Raw genomic sequence first — 14,067 nt, forward strand, 5'->3', positions numbered from 1 at the left:
CAGGTGGCAACAAATATATACATTTTTTCAAGTGCTCCATGATCCCACCCCTGATGCCAGTAAAAGGAAATACATGTACAAGAGGATTTTGTGTAGAAAATAAAATATTTACATGCGAGACCTTGAAACATTTATTGTTTGAGATTTTTTCCCCCAAAGGCCACTGAAACTACCCATAGATTTCTTCTGGCACACCATTTTCGTAAAGCATAGAACTGTAGCAGTGACACTCCACCACCAACAAATAAACAAGTACTATATGTCTTTAATGGCAAAAGTTCACTTTAATGTTAATTATGTAACCAGTTTTCAGATATTGTCGTCATATACATAAGTTGCAGTTATCCAAGCACCGTCTTTGAAAGACTAACATCCCATTCCCCTTTGTAGTCGGGTGGGCACAACACAGCTCAGAACATTCACAGGGTACTGGCTTTCAGCCATGGCCTGCAAGAGGCATACATAACTTCTGAAATTATGGTCATTGTTCTTATTTTCCCATGTTCCCCTTTTACATCATCCACATTATCTTACACCTTCAGACTAAAATCAAGAGGGTTTAAGAATATTAATCCACATTTTAATCTTCAGACGTAGGCACATACGTTGGTATCAGTGACAAAAAGCATGTAATTCTACTTTTTATATGTACTTTATAAACATATCAGTTAGATGTGGTTCAAAGGGGGTACACTTGTGGTTTATCTGTTGCTAGGAAACTTTGTTTCTTCAAAGAAGGAACTTTAAGTAGTTCTTTGATTCATAGCATTTATTTGTGTGAGTATACCATATCTGGGATCCCATACTCTATGCGACATTCTAATTTTTAGATCACATTGATAATTTTGAAGTACACAATACTGTAAAACTATTTTTACTCTAATTAGGTCAGGCAACATCCTTTTCGCATCATGGCGAGGGGAAATTATCTTGCTCAGATGTGTTTTCTTCCGCAAAACATACCCTTGCAAATTTAGTCTGCAGTTCTTTAGTTAAAACTAAAGTTTTCCCCTTAAATGTTCTTATAACTGTGTGGTGATGGTGAGCGGCAAAATGATCACAGTTTAGAGGCATCTAAACTGCATTAAAGTGGCTAAATGGATTTGCTTATTCTGAAAGCTCACTATGTATTAGTTTACAAATCTTTGGCTGCTTTCTGTTACCAAGCCAGGAGCATACAGTTTCAGCATTTGATACATGGTTGACTGAGTTCAGAAGAGATATTTTTTAAGCCGGCCATATGATGAAGCATCAAAGTCCCATGGTAAAATCAAAGGTTATGCAATAAAGATATCCCAAGTTTTCCCAACACCTACCCATATAACAAAAACAATATAACTAAAACAGGTATCTGGTTCAAATATCATTAGAAGTATATTCAGCAGGAGCGCAATATGGAAACTGTGTCGTACTTTTAAGAAGCTATTATCCCAAAGGCGGTTTGCAATTCATGACATTTGCTTTTGGTTAAAATGCTACGAAGAAAAGGCAAGTTAAGGTGTACAAAAAAAAAACGGAATGTGCTGTGATTGGTTTGAGATTTTCTACCTAATGCCACAGGGTACATGGCAAATTATGTCTTTATTGTTTCTGTGTTTTATGTCACTGTCGCTTGGTTCTTTGATTTTCTATTGAACATATTTGCCTCCTGTGATCATCTATTTACCAGCTTTAAAGGAGAACTAAACCATAGGCTTGATTACATTGACATGCAACACAATCTTCTTCAATATGAACATGTTGTCCCTGAAAACAACGGAGCATATTGACAGCACTATTTCTCATGATTACTAAATGACAAAGGGAGGATACAAGCAGTGCACAGAACTGTTTTTTCAAAGGTAAATTATCACACAACCATGATCTGCAGTTTTAGCCTCATGCCTTGAATAAGAAGGAACAGATGTAAAACAAATAGCTGATTTCAGTTGCATTAATCTTAAACTAAATATGGCAGAATAACTTCCTGTTTATAGCCGAAAATGAATTTTGTATCTTGAAAATCATCACAAGATGGAGCCAGAATCCCCAAAACAGACCATACACCGGATGGTTGGTTCTATATTGGACTATTGTTTAGCGAAGGCCTCTGATGCCTTTGCAATCCTCACTCCTCATGGGGCCCGGCTCGACCAAATGCCTATTTCTACTTCTGAGACAGCAAACCTTGTGCATTTTAAGGTCTGCTCACCCAACCAGAGCCCCATCGTATTTGGGTTTCACTTCTGATAGTGGTACACAAAATAAGAAAGCATGAAAGAGCCCTAATCAAGAGATGTATTTTGATCTGGAACCACAATCTCAAAATAGTAAGTACAGTAAAAAGGCAAATACATTTTACTGTGTTCCTTTTTTAAGGCTTTAAATGTTCAGCTCCAGGCGGAAGAGATCAGAAGTTTAAACCAAACATCTGCAGAACTCGGTGGCAGTATTGATCAGCGCTGTAAACAGAAAAGTACTGCTCTTAAATACACAAACATAACTTAAATGAAGCTTTAGTTAACTTAACTTCCATTGCAAATATTATACCCACTTATTGCTCTAATTCTCCGGAATCAAGACATGGAGAACAGGTGCTATTGTCACTAGGTTAATTGTTGCTTGAGTATATGTTATTCCACTGGTACACATCAGTGAAAAACTGTAGGGGAAAAGCTAAGATCTGTTAATCTTCTCAGCATCAGGTAAGCACTACGTTTGATTAGAAGCAATGTTATCAGACTAATTTGATATTCAAAAGAAATGGATCACCCCAGCCAGCCAGTATCCAAAAATTGAGACTCCGGAATATACAGATCAGTAACTCCAACATATCATTATATGACCACCAAGCTTACTACAAGTACACAACTTTCTACTGGTAAATTGATATGCATGTTTAAAATCCAACTGCATCTAGTTCGGGTTTGGCAGGCATTGGGAGAAGGGGCCATTTTACAGTGAAAATTTGTCAAACAAGTCTGCACGACAGACCAATAAAATGAAAAACATATTATTTTTATTCATTCTAAGGAACTAATGAAAATAAATTAAAGAAAAAACACTGGCACCTTACAATATGCCATTGCCTTGTGCGTTAAAAGCAAGAAACACTTCCATTACTGCAGTAATACTTATAGGTTTTTCAACTATGTTACATCATTCTATGAAGAATTGAAGAACAATAATGAGTTCATAATCCAACCAAGATGGATTTCAATTCAAAGAAGACCAAATCCATCTTGTTGTAATTATAAGGGATCTGAAGAAAAGACCCAGTTGTTAATAACCAAAGAAGAAACATAAAACAATTGTTTGACATTTATTTTGCTAATTTGTTTCCTCCAGACAACCTATCTCCAAGACATAGAAGGCAGAAGGAAGCTTCCATAATGTAATCTGTCCAAAAACAGTCTCATTCTGTGGTTGCATACTTTGCTCATATAACATCCAAGTTATTGTAGTGCGTCTTATTTATTTGTGTGCTGAATCAGTGGTGTTTGAAAATCAGGGTCTGCAAACCTCCTATAAAATAGAATTAGTTCAGCTGACAATTAACCTTAAACTGCTCTGCTAAAATGCAGAAAAACATTCAAAATGAGAATAACCAAGGAAAATGCCACCAGAAGGCCAAGGACGATGATGCAGTGCAACCCTACAATCCCCTTTTGATAGAAAAGTAATAAAGCAAGTTAATTATATTCACACAGAGCTTAACATAATTTGGATGATAGCACAGCAATGGGGAAGTGAAGTCTCAATCTGTGTCATCAAGCCACTTCCTCCAGGAAGTACTAGACCCAAACTTTTCTTTTGCACTTGCGGGCTTGTCAATAGCCAGTCTTCTAAGCACCAGTAGGAGTTCTTCATTGTCCTTTTAACATCCTGTTTTCATGTGCCCTTGATCCCATTTCTTATTTTATAGCTGGGTCCATTTTAAATACAGATTTCTTTACATCTAGTCTCTTGACTGGTAGAACAAAATATAACCAGATTCAGAGTTTTTAGAAATATCAGATGTTAAACCATAGAATTCCTCAATGGCGTGTGCATCAATTTTCTGCAACGTAAGAAAGAAAGAAAAAACATGTATATTAGAAGGCTTGATTGTAACTGGGAAAATCCTACCTTTAAATATCTGTGATGAACAGTGAGTGTTTTTTCCATAATCTTGGTTTTGGTTTAGGCCATGTGTTACCAGGATGGGGGAAGTACCTGGGTACTGGTAATGAGGGAAAATTACACAAGGTTGTAACTTTACGGGTATTCATTAAACATGCCAAAGCCTTTCGCATTCAGTTTGCTCACTTAAACTTTAAACAAATTGATTGGAGTATACAACCTGGGTGTGAAATATAACAAGAGAACCCATATTTTCTAGGAGCATATTGGAATTACTTTTTTATCACATAAAGAATATTTCCAATGTAGAGAAGGAAGCTAATGTGTGTTGCAGGTTACTTAGAAAGTTAAGATACAGACACACCATGAATCCAGTTGGAGACCAATGGGGTGCTGTATATCAAAAAATCAAGATGCAAGGACTAGGAAGAGTGACAGTTCCATGCAGGTTAAATAACATGGGGGAAAAGGTATGAGACAGGAAAACATCACAGTAGAATCAAAATGATGATGATAAGGGAAGTCACAGGGACGGTTAAGTCAGTTTTCAACCTCCACGTTTTCTCTGTAGAATACAAAATAGAAAAGGCAACGTTTGACTAAGATGTCTTGAAAGACTCTCTGGAGTGAGAGACGCAAAATTAGTAAGCGACAAATAAGCACGAACTCTGTGATGCACAAAGGTCTTAGAGTGTGAAATATCAAGCTGACTGCAGTAGTTAATAATGGTACTATAAAAGATTAAGAAAACACAATGATGGACTAAGAAGAGCCACTGTTTTTGTTGCAAAAGATGAAATCGGGTTAAACAGTAAGCCACTTTATTATTTTTATTTTAACTAATATGTATGGAGGACTTAACAGTGCAGAAGTAAGAGTGGGACCCTTAAGGAACATGAGAACTGGCAGAAAGGAATTTCAGAAAATTTTAGAAGCAACAAAATATGAATGTATTCTTTTCTAAAACAGCAAGATAGGAAATTAAAACTATAGTCTCTACTCTCTAGAACACGTGGGCTTTCATCACACTTTCAAAACATTTTTGTACATGTTTTGTAAAGGTCTAGATCAGTGGTTCTTGACCTGTGGTCCGCTGACCACTGGGCGTCAGCAACGTCTATTCAGGGGTTCTGCGGCTAGACATAAAATGTAATATTAGCAGATTAATATTATATAAATACAAAAAAGTACAATTGAACGTTATAAAATGTTCTGTATGTGTAAAACATTTGAAACTGGAAGCTAAACATTAATTTGGTACCACTGAATGGATTTGTGGGAGCAGGGCAAGTACAGCAAATCTTGTAAGGAATATTGGTGGCCTCAACTGAAATAGTAGTTGTTTTAAGGCACTTCGGTCCCTAAACATACAATACATGCATAATACTTTGGGAACAAAACATAATGCCCAAGAGATGTCCAATCAACAGTTAAAACAACATTTATTAAAGCATTATAAGTAAAAACTCATGCATAGAAGTGAATACCCTTGCATCGTAAACTACAACACGTATTCAGAACATTCACAGTAAAAAAGCAAATGGTGAGCAAAAACTAATCCAAAGTCACGGTCACTTATTAGCAAAACGCAGCACTACTACACCCTAGAATTAATCATACGTAATCAGATGGGTTAGAGTGGCTAGGTCGACGACTTTTCGATCTGCTCAAATACTGAAATCATCATCAGGATAACATATAATATGCTGAATTCATAGATCAATGTCAAGAATAATTAAGAAAATCAAGAGAAATTGAATCACGTAAAGCACCTAGAACTTGGTGGGGCCCCATGTAGTACGAGAATGCTCCTCATGAAACGGATTAGGAATGGACCAGATGCTTAATAAGATGCCAACCCTTAAATAGGCTGAACTATCGGCCTAAATATTAGGCATCAGCAGGTAATGAATGTCTGGGGAAATTGTGAAAACAGTGACCTACAAGGATCGAATAGTGGCAAGAGAGTACAAGAAGCTACCGAGGAAGCCGGGATAGGATCAAACTCACAAACAAAGAACAATAGCCAGCAGAGTCGCTGTGTATGGGACTGTAGTGCCGTGAACTGAAATAGTAATCGTATGCGTCGACAAAAAGAGAGCATGCCTTACGAGCAAAAAAGACAGTGATATGCCAGAATCTATTATACTGCTACGCATTTTAGAAATAAAAAATAGATTTTGAAAAGCTCCAATTTTTTCTTTAATAGTAACATTTTTATTTTCAAATTTGTTTGTGAATTAAAATAATTTCCATGTTTTGGATATCTGTTTGATATATATGTGTTTCTGTGAAGTATTTTGAAGTTCACATCATAAACATTGCTTAAGGATGGGTCCTCGGCTTCCAGCAAAGATTCATTAAGGGTCCACAGAAGTTAAAAGGTAAACAAATGCTGGTCTTGATTGTTCCCAATGCACTTCTCCATTTATTGAGACATACAGAAAAGAAAGTTTAAACAGGATGTTGGTGTGAGATGAAAAAGGAGACAATCAAGAGGATGAAGCATACTTTTGGCCAGCTGTGTACAATGCACTTATTACACATATTTAAGTATGATTTTTGGACCACCGATAGCCAATCCAAAGATACAAATTAGGAAAGGTCGTCGGAGATTCATAAAACAAAGGCATGCACATGCAGCATTTGCGCGGCTCACGCTGGACCAACACATCATTTTATATCAATAGTGTAAAAGAAGAGACCTCATGTTGCTGGGCAATTACATTGTATCTAAGACTGGAAAAGATGTACTTACCCGTTTCTTGTTAAATTAGCAGAGTTCTAAATCTGTCAATTTTGCTGTATTACCTATACTACATAAGCTTTCATTCTTGACTATAATAATGTTTTTTGCTCAGGCTTGAATTATAATGAAGAAAATGGCAGGTTAGAGTCTCTGGTGAAATCACTACTTTACGTAACGTGACATGTATGTTGCTGTACTTTAAAGAAGAAAATCAACCCGTCCTTTAGGGTCTAATACTTCAGAATGACTAGACGACACACCATTTGAATGAGGCGAGCAACTTTCCCGGAACTGATGGAGCTCAAGCAACACTCACCTGCCATAATTATTATCACAGGAATAAGTACCTTGGTGATATCCATTAACACCAGAACTACACGTTATAGCGGGAATGCTCCATTCCATGAGCGTAGTCTGATCATGATATGAAGTTGCATGTCTTAACTGGGCTCTACGGTGTGACAGGTCCAGGTTTGGAAACAAGTACTTTCAAAGAAAGGCACTCTACCTCCTTCAAAAGTTAAGAGAGAACCAAGAATCATCCACCCCACACGGAAAAGGTCCCAGCTTTCCTCGTATGTTTTCTGCAGTGGAGCTAAATGGGTGCTTCTGATCCTGTAGTTTGTCTGATTGGCTGTAAATGCAGAAATGGAAGGCCGGCGAGGGACAGTAGACCACAGGCCTTGAATTTGCATTTCCAAATGGGAACCATTTTTTTTTTTAAAGCAGCCCATGTCCACTAAAGTGACTGGTCTAGTTTCAAAAAAGAAAATGTTTCCTGTTTGGGAAGACATCAGAGATAGCAGGCAGTAGCCCAGTAGAGCACCTGCTCTCCTGAGCCTGCCGCCATGATTACCAGCGGGGAAGCTGTCCCACTAGAGTGAATGAGATGCCACCCCTCAGAGGTGTCGGCATCTCATCAATGGTTGGGATCTGTAAATGCAGACACAAACTGTTGATACATTCCTCTCTGAATCAGGGCCGAAAGGGGAACCCAAAGCAGCCCTGGCAATTTAGTGAACCAGCCCCCTGGGACCTGTGAGGAGTGCAAGTGTGAAGCACTGCTGCTTTTGTTACTGGGGGCCAATATTGCGGCACCACTCCAACACCGGCCCCCAGTAACAAAACCGGTCACTACCACTGCAAAACCGGGCCTCACCCTTCCAGCATCCCGGGGATACACCCGATGCCCGCTACACCTAGCCGGGCCCTGCTCTGAATTACATAGGAGGGAGAAGCCCCTTTCACACCCCTACACATCTGTGATTCTCATAGGGTCACAAAAACCCTTTTACAAGACTTTATCAACTCGTTAAAAGGATTTTGTAAATTAGAAAAAGGTATTTTGCAGTCTCAAACCGTATGAGGTTCACATGCTTTGCAACTGCAAAATACCTTTGAATATCAGGCCCAAGTGGAATAATGAGAGTTGAAGAGGTTATTTTGGACAGGTTAGGATGGGCTCAAACTAAGAGGTAAATATTTTCGGAATAATGTGTATACATTCATTTTAGGACAACCTGCTAATAACATTTCACAGTCCTGCATTTAAAATATGCTTGTCAACATCTACTTTTACTCACACAAATAGCTCACCACGGAAACCGTGTTACATAGCGGACCATAGAGGTTCTTGTTAAGAGACCGTTTTGTAGCTGGCAGGATATGTTGCTCTATTATACCTTGTCATTATTCCATCTTATGCACTTAAGCGCTTTGAGATTTGCCTAGCTGGATGTCTTTATTGCACATTTTTTATGCATTTTTATCATCATTGCAGGGATGCTACTATGAAGTTCTATGTTTGATGTATTTTGTGAGATTGTACTTTTATGATTTTATTGAAAATCGAAAAAAGGTTTTCACTGATTCCCTGTCTTTCATATCAAATGTGGGCTTTGTAACTAGCAGCCCAAAACCAAACCTAACTCTGGACAGGCTACCAAGAAGAATATCTTAACATTAAAATCCACTGTATCTTACAAGTGATACAGATGATTCCAGGATGTTCAAAAAGGGATTACAATAGAAACTGCTGACTCCATAAAGTACATATACTCCATACAAATAAGTAGCGAGACACAACTACAAAGCAAACAGACATGTTCAAAAAGGGTCCATGTCCAGTAGCCTCCAAGTTCCGGTACAATCCAGTGAGAACAGTAAATGGTATAATGAATCCATGTAAAATTACACGTTTGCAACTGCTGATCAGGTAAAACGTGTTATATCTATTTTATTGAATAGTCTGAGATACTTACCAGGGCTCTTGATGGATATTGACACTGTACCTTTGTATACTGTCGTAGTATGAAGTCCACAGGAGACCAGGTAGTGGTTACAGAAAGCAACTTTATTCAGGATGTAGTTATAGATGTGATAAGTAAGGAGCCAAGGTGGTAGGTAGGCCAGTAAGTAAGTTGGTATGGAGGCCCCACCAGGAGCAGCTTCCTTCTGCTCAGCCTGGAGTCAACTGACTAACATGAGTCACCCCACATTCTGTGACATCTTACAACATTCTAAAGATCCTCAGGCTGAACAGAAAGGGAAGACGGGTGGAAAGGAGGAAGATAAGAAAATACCTTACAACATATACCATGAAAATCCCAATAAATAACAGTAAAAAAAATATTGAAATGCAGAAAAATTATTTACCTGCGGTAACAATCTTTCTGGTGGATGCTCTAGCTACCTGCAGATTCCTCACCTGCAGAACAAACCCAGGTGTCAGACTGGATCCAGAAACTTCAAAGCTCTCCTGCCGCCAGTAGGTTGCGCTGGCTTTGCATCGATGCCGGAAGTGATTTCTGGTGAAATCACCAAAGCCAAATAGCGTACGCCTGGGCGCAACAACGTCCGTTTTGTACCATTTTTTCCAAGCCTTTGAGTGAGAAAGAGATTTAATAATGTAGTAGCAGAATAGTTGACGAGGAATCTTATTAACTTTCCCTAGAACACATCCATCAAATAGGTCAGTGAGGAATCTGCAGGTAGACAGAGTATCCACCAGAAAGATCGTTACTGCAGGTAAGTAACTTTTTCTTCTGATGGATACTTCCACCTGCAGATTACTCACCAGTAGAAGAGAATACAGAGCAATACTCTGCCTAAGGAGGAGGGTTGATGTATGGTTAGACAAAGAAATCCTGCAGAAAAGATCACACAAAGTGTCAGTCTCTATACACTTTAGAGTCTAGGCCCTAGACTCTAAAGTGTATAGAGACTGACACTTTGTGTGATCTTTTAATTAAACAACTGCTATATTTTTATTTTGTTACAAATATGATTATAATACCCTAATCGCATCCTAATAAATTTCAGGGAGACAACGGAGAGTACTCCCGAGGTTGGGCTTACATTCCCCCACCGGAAAAAAAATGGTGGGGAGCCAGGGCCAACTGCCAATTCGGTCAAGGGAGCCACAGGTCAAAAAAGTTTAGGAAACACTGGTCTAGGTAGTAGAGCTTGGAAAAATTTGCCACCTTTCAGATCTCTGCTAGGGGAACACCTCTGGCAAGGGCAGAAGTGGCAGACATGGCCCTGGGAGAATGGTTCTGTAAGGTCTGTCGTGGTCAATGCATAGCAGGTGTTGATGCAGACAAGGATCCAGCTTCCTGAACTGCTTTTCCCTTTTTGACACCCCAAGTAGCTAACAAAAAGTTGGTCATCCAGCCTTATATCTATGGTGCGGACTAGATAGTAGGTGACCGCCCACCTGGGATTCAACCGATGCAACCGCTCCTCCTCATTGGGTGGGACGGATGGTAGAGAGTTGGGAGTGTGATGGACTGACTCAGATGGAATGGAGTCACCACCTTTGGAGGAAAGCAGCATGGTTCACAACACCAACTTGCCATAGTAAAAAGACAAAGGGGGGATGGGAACTGAGAGCTTGTAACTCACTCACTCATCTGGCTGAAGTGACATCCATTAGAAACACAGTCTTCAGAGTGAACATTCTCAAGGGACAACTAGAAAGGGGTTCAAACAGAGTCCTCGTAAAAATAAAGTAGATTAAGGTCCCACTCTGGAACAACAAAAAGGGTTGGAGGGGACATATTTGTCAACTCTTTTAGAAAACACATAACTATGGGGGATTGGTTAAAGGGAGAGTTGGTCAGGCCAAACGAGGGATGCAGACAACAGGGATAAATATCACTTGACAGTACTGATCACTATTTGAGGAAGAAGTTCAGATCTCTTAGGATTGGGTGCAAACTGCTGTCCTTTTTGGACATCAGGGATTAACGTGTGCAACATCCCTGGCCCTTTTGCTTCTACAACAATACCTCCACAGCTCCCTTTTTCAGAAGTGCTGACACCTCCTGTTGAAGACCAGCCAGGTGACCTGGGAATAAGGAAGAAGGCAGAGGGGTGTGAGGGATGGTGCAGGGGGGTGAGGGTAGTAGTGTGGAAAGAGCCTGGTGAAAAAGGAGGGTGTAAGTGCTTTCCACCATTTGAAAGGCCCCCTGGTCCGAAGTGATTCCATTCCAGGCCGAGAGAAAAGGGGACACTATCGCTCCCGCAGGCTCCTGATGGAGGTTGGGAAATAAAGTAGGCATGCTTTCCTGGAGGTGTGGGAGATGAGGAGGAGAAGAAGGCAGGTTGCTGAATGGAGTCTCTGCCCCTTCGTCTTGATCTGCCCCAATACTGCCTGAGCAATGGATATTGCTGTTGCTGCTGACTTTGCGGCTGAAATTGTTTCCTGGTGAAGCCAGAATTGATGGTAATCCCTCGTAGACGTAGGTGGCTATAAGCCAAGGGAATGAGCAGTGACGTTACTAGTCTTGAGTCTTTAGAGAAGGTGCCTCTCCTACTCATTTTACCAAATAGTCTTAAAGATAAAGACTGTAAACATCAGTCATATCACGCAAAGACTGTAAATCTACATTGTATCACTTATTCGTAACACTTTTTTTCACATTTTTGTCTAAAGCATTGAACAGGGAACATTAATAAATCTTCACTGTAGTTCTGCATATGGTAATTAAAAGTAGTAGACATGTGCCCCTTATCAAATCATTATAGTATATGCTTACACAACAGTGAGGGGCCTTAGATACATCTATCTGAACAGAGCAGCTATGAAAAATAAAGAAATTTGCTAATTTCACACAGCAAGCTAAAGAAATTCTCAGCATTTCCAAAAAGCCATTCTAATTAATCACTAGTCCATAATTTTATAGTTCATGCATGTCAGAAACAAACTTTTCACAATAGTAAAAGTCCCACTTCTAATATTATAGGGTGAAGGTGTGGACACAAGAGTAAGCTAGGGCTTTCTTGATTCAACATGGGGCCCTTTTAGGGATTCTCTAAGATACATTTAATGTTGAAATTCCTTGATCCCACAAAACTCAACCTGCTTTGATCTCTGCCTGTGAGAGGTCGTCTCGTGAGCCATGAAGAGCTCAGTTTTGTACCCCTCAGTGGCCTTGGGTTGCGTGCTGCCACATTAAGAACAGGTCTGGGAATCATGGTTGGGCCCAAGGCATCAGAAACAGAGGGGGAGACCCTGATGAGCATCTGTCCCTCAGACAGGGCTCAAAACCTGACTTCTTGGGAGGAGATATTGGTAATGCACAGTATTAGAATTGGCAGTACGTTTTGCAAGGAAAAACTCCTCAGAGGAACATAGCTCCAGATCTGCATTGAAGGCGTGGAAAAAGGGAAGCTGACATTGTTGAGTCTGGACAGGTGCTATATAGCCTCAGTGACATTACCAGATGCTACATTCGGCATCGATACGAAGCTAGCGCTCACTAATGGCAACGTGAGAGCTTTAAAGTTTCTGGATCCAGTCTGACGTCTGGATTTTTTCTACAGATGAGGAATCTGCAAGTGGACGTATTCATCATAATATTCCATACACTCATTGCACTCGTGAGAAAAAGGCATCTGCAGCTGTATATGCAGTGCCTAATTTGTAAAATAAGGAGTTCCAGGGCCCAAGCTTTTGCTCTGTGTTATGCAGAAGGTCGTGGTGTTGAATAACCAGGTTGTGTAGTCTAGATTCCCTCTCATGCATCTTTAGTCCATGACTTGACACCCACCTGACCATCAAATTCGTTCCTGCATGCTCTTTTTCGGCCTTGCTTTCTCCCTTTGTTCCCGTTTTTATGTCTTTTTCTTCCTCCTTTTGAGAGGAGGAATAAGTGTGGATGTCCAAAAATAAGTGCAGATGGGCCCTAACTGCCACGACCGGCTCAAATTAAGCACTGTGTGTATGAATATCCGCATCATGCCATATGGCTTTACTCACTTTGTGCACATCATGTATGGTGTTCAGATGCCTTCTGGCTAGGTTTGTGCTATAGAAATACTGTATGCATACATACAGCTTTAAACCACCACCCAACCCCATAAACACTATAATCTAGAACACAGACTTTGAGCTGACAATGCTGACAAGAAGCTGCCAGGTTGTGCATGAAGATGAAAAGGCCTGATTACATATCTCTTTCCTCACCTTATACTACATCCTCACCCATTTTTTATTTTTTTTTAAAAATATATTTTTATTGCAGATTTACAAACAAAACAATGAATTGGGCGACCTTCCCGCCCCTGAGCATCAAAAGACACAATACCAGATCAAAATATCACACAGCCCTTCAGCCCACATCCCGGAGGCTGGGCGACGTACGTGTCCAGTCCTTATAAGATGTCCAGGAAGCGACCTCATAGAGGTGTTCAGTCAACGACACAATTTGGTATCTGCTTTTCCAAAAACTTCAAAACAAACCCCTCCCTCTTACCCCCATCCGACTACAGCTTCTCACCAGTGAAGAGCAAAACCATCAGAAACACAATCCGCACTTTGCAGTCATACTCCCTAATCTCCCCGTGTCAGGGCTCCTAAGCGTTCATTGGGTACCAATCTATGGGTCAACCGGAGCCCCGGTCTACGGGCGTTCTCCCTACGTCCACATCCAAGTCTCTCTGTTGCCGGTGTCCCTCTAATTCCTGCAACAGACCCCTGCTAACCCTCCCAGTGACCCTCCCCCCCAACCGCTGCTGATGTGGGCAATAAACACCTCCTAACTCAAGAATGTGCTACCTATGGGGCTACATATCCACACATTCATGTCCCATGGATCCCTCTGCCCGGCTCATTCCTTAAACTTCCTCCTCTGTCAGGTGGTCCTTCAGGGCCTGCACTATTGCCTCCCAGGCCCTCGCCATCTCCAGCCCCTTCTCATCTGCTGTCCGAGTGG

The 14,067-nt window shown here is 40.4% G+C and overlaps 1 protein-coding gene across 1 annotated transcript in view; it reads right to left on the minus strand.

The window, feature by feature from the left end:
* Nucleotides 1–264: 264 nt before the first annotated feature.
* The window catches only part of LOC144752165 (ubiquitin carboxyl-terminal hydrolase 12-like), a 268,084-nt gene continuing 254,281 nt past the window's right edge, over nucleotides 265–14,067 (minus strand). Inside the window, exon 9 of the mRNA XM_078640092.1 lies at nucleotides 265–4,039. Within this exon, the coding sequence (XP_078496218.1) occupies nucleotides 3,938–4,039 (102 nt within the window). The 3' untranslated portion in view covers nucleotides 265–3,937. The remainder of the gene's footprint in view (nucleotides 4,040–14,067) is intronic.

The sequence above is a fragment of the Lissotriton helveticus genome, chromosome 4_2, assembly GCF_964261635.1.
Source record: "Lissotriton helveticus chromosome 4_2, aLisHel1.1, whole genome shotgun sequence".
Classification (NCBI taxonomy): Eukaryota; Metazoa; Chordata; class Amphibia; order Caudata; family Salamandridae; genus Lissotriton; species Lissotriton helveticus.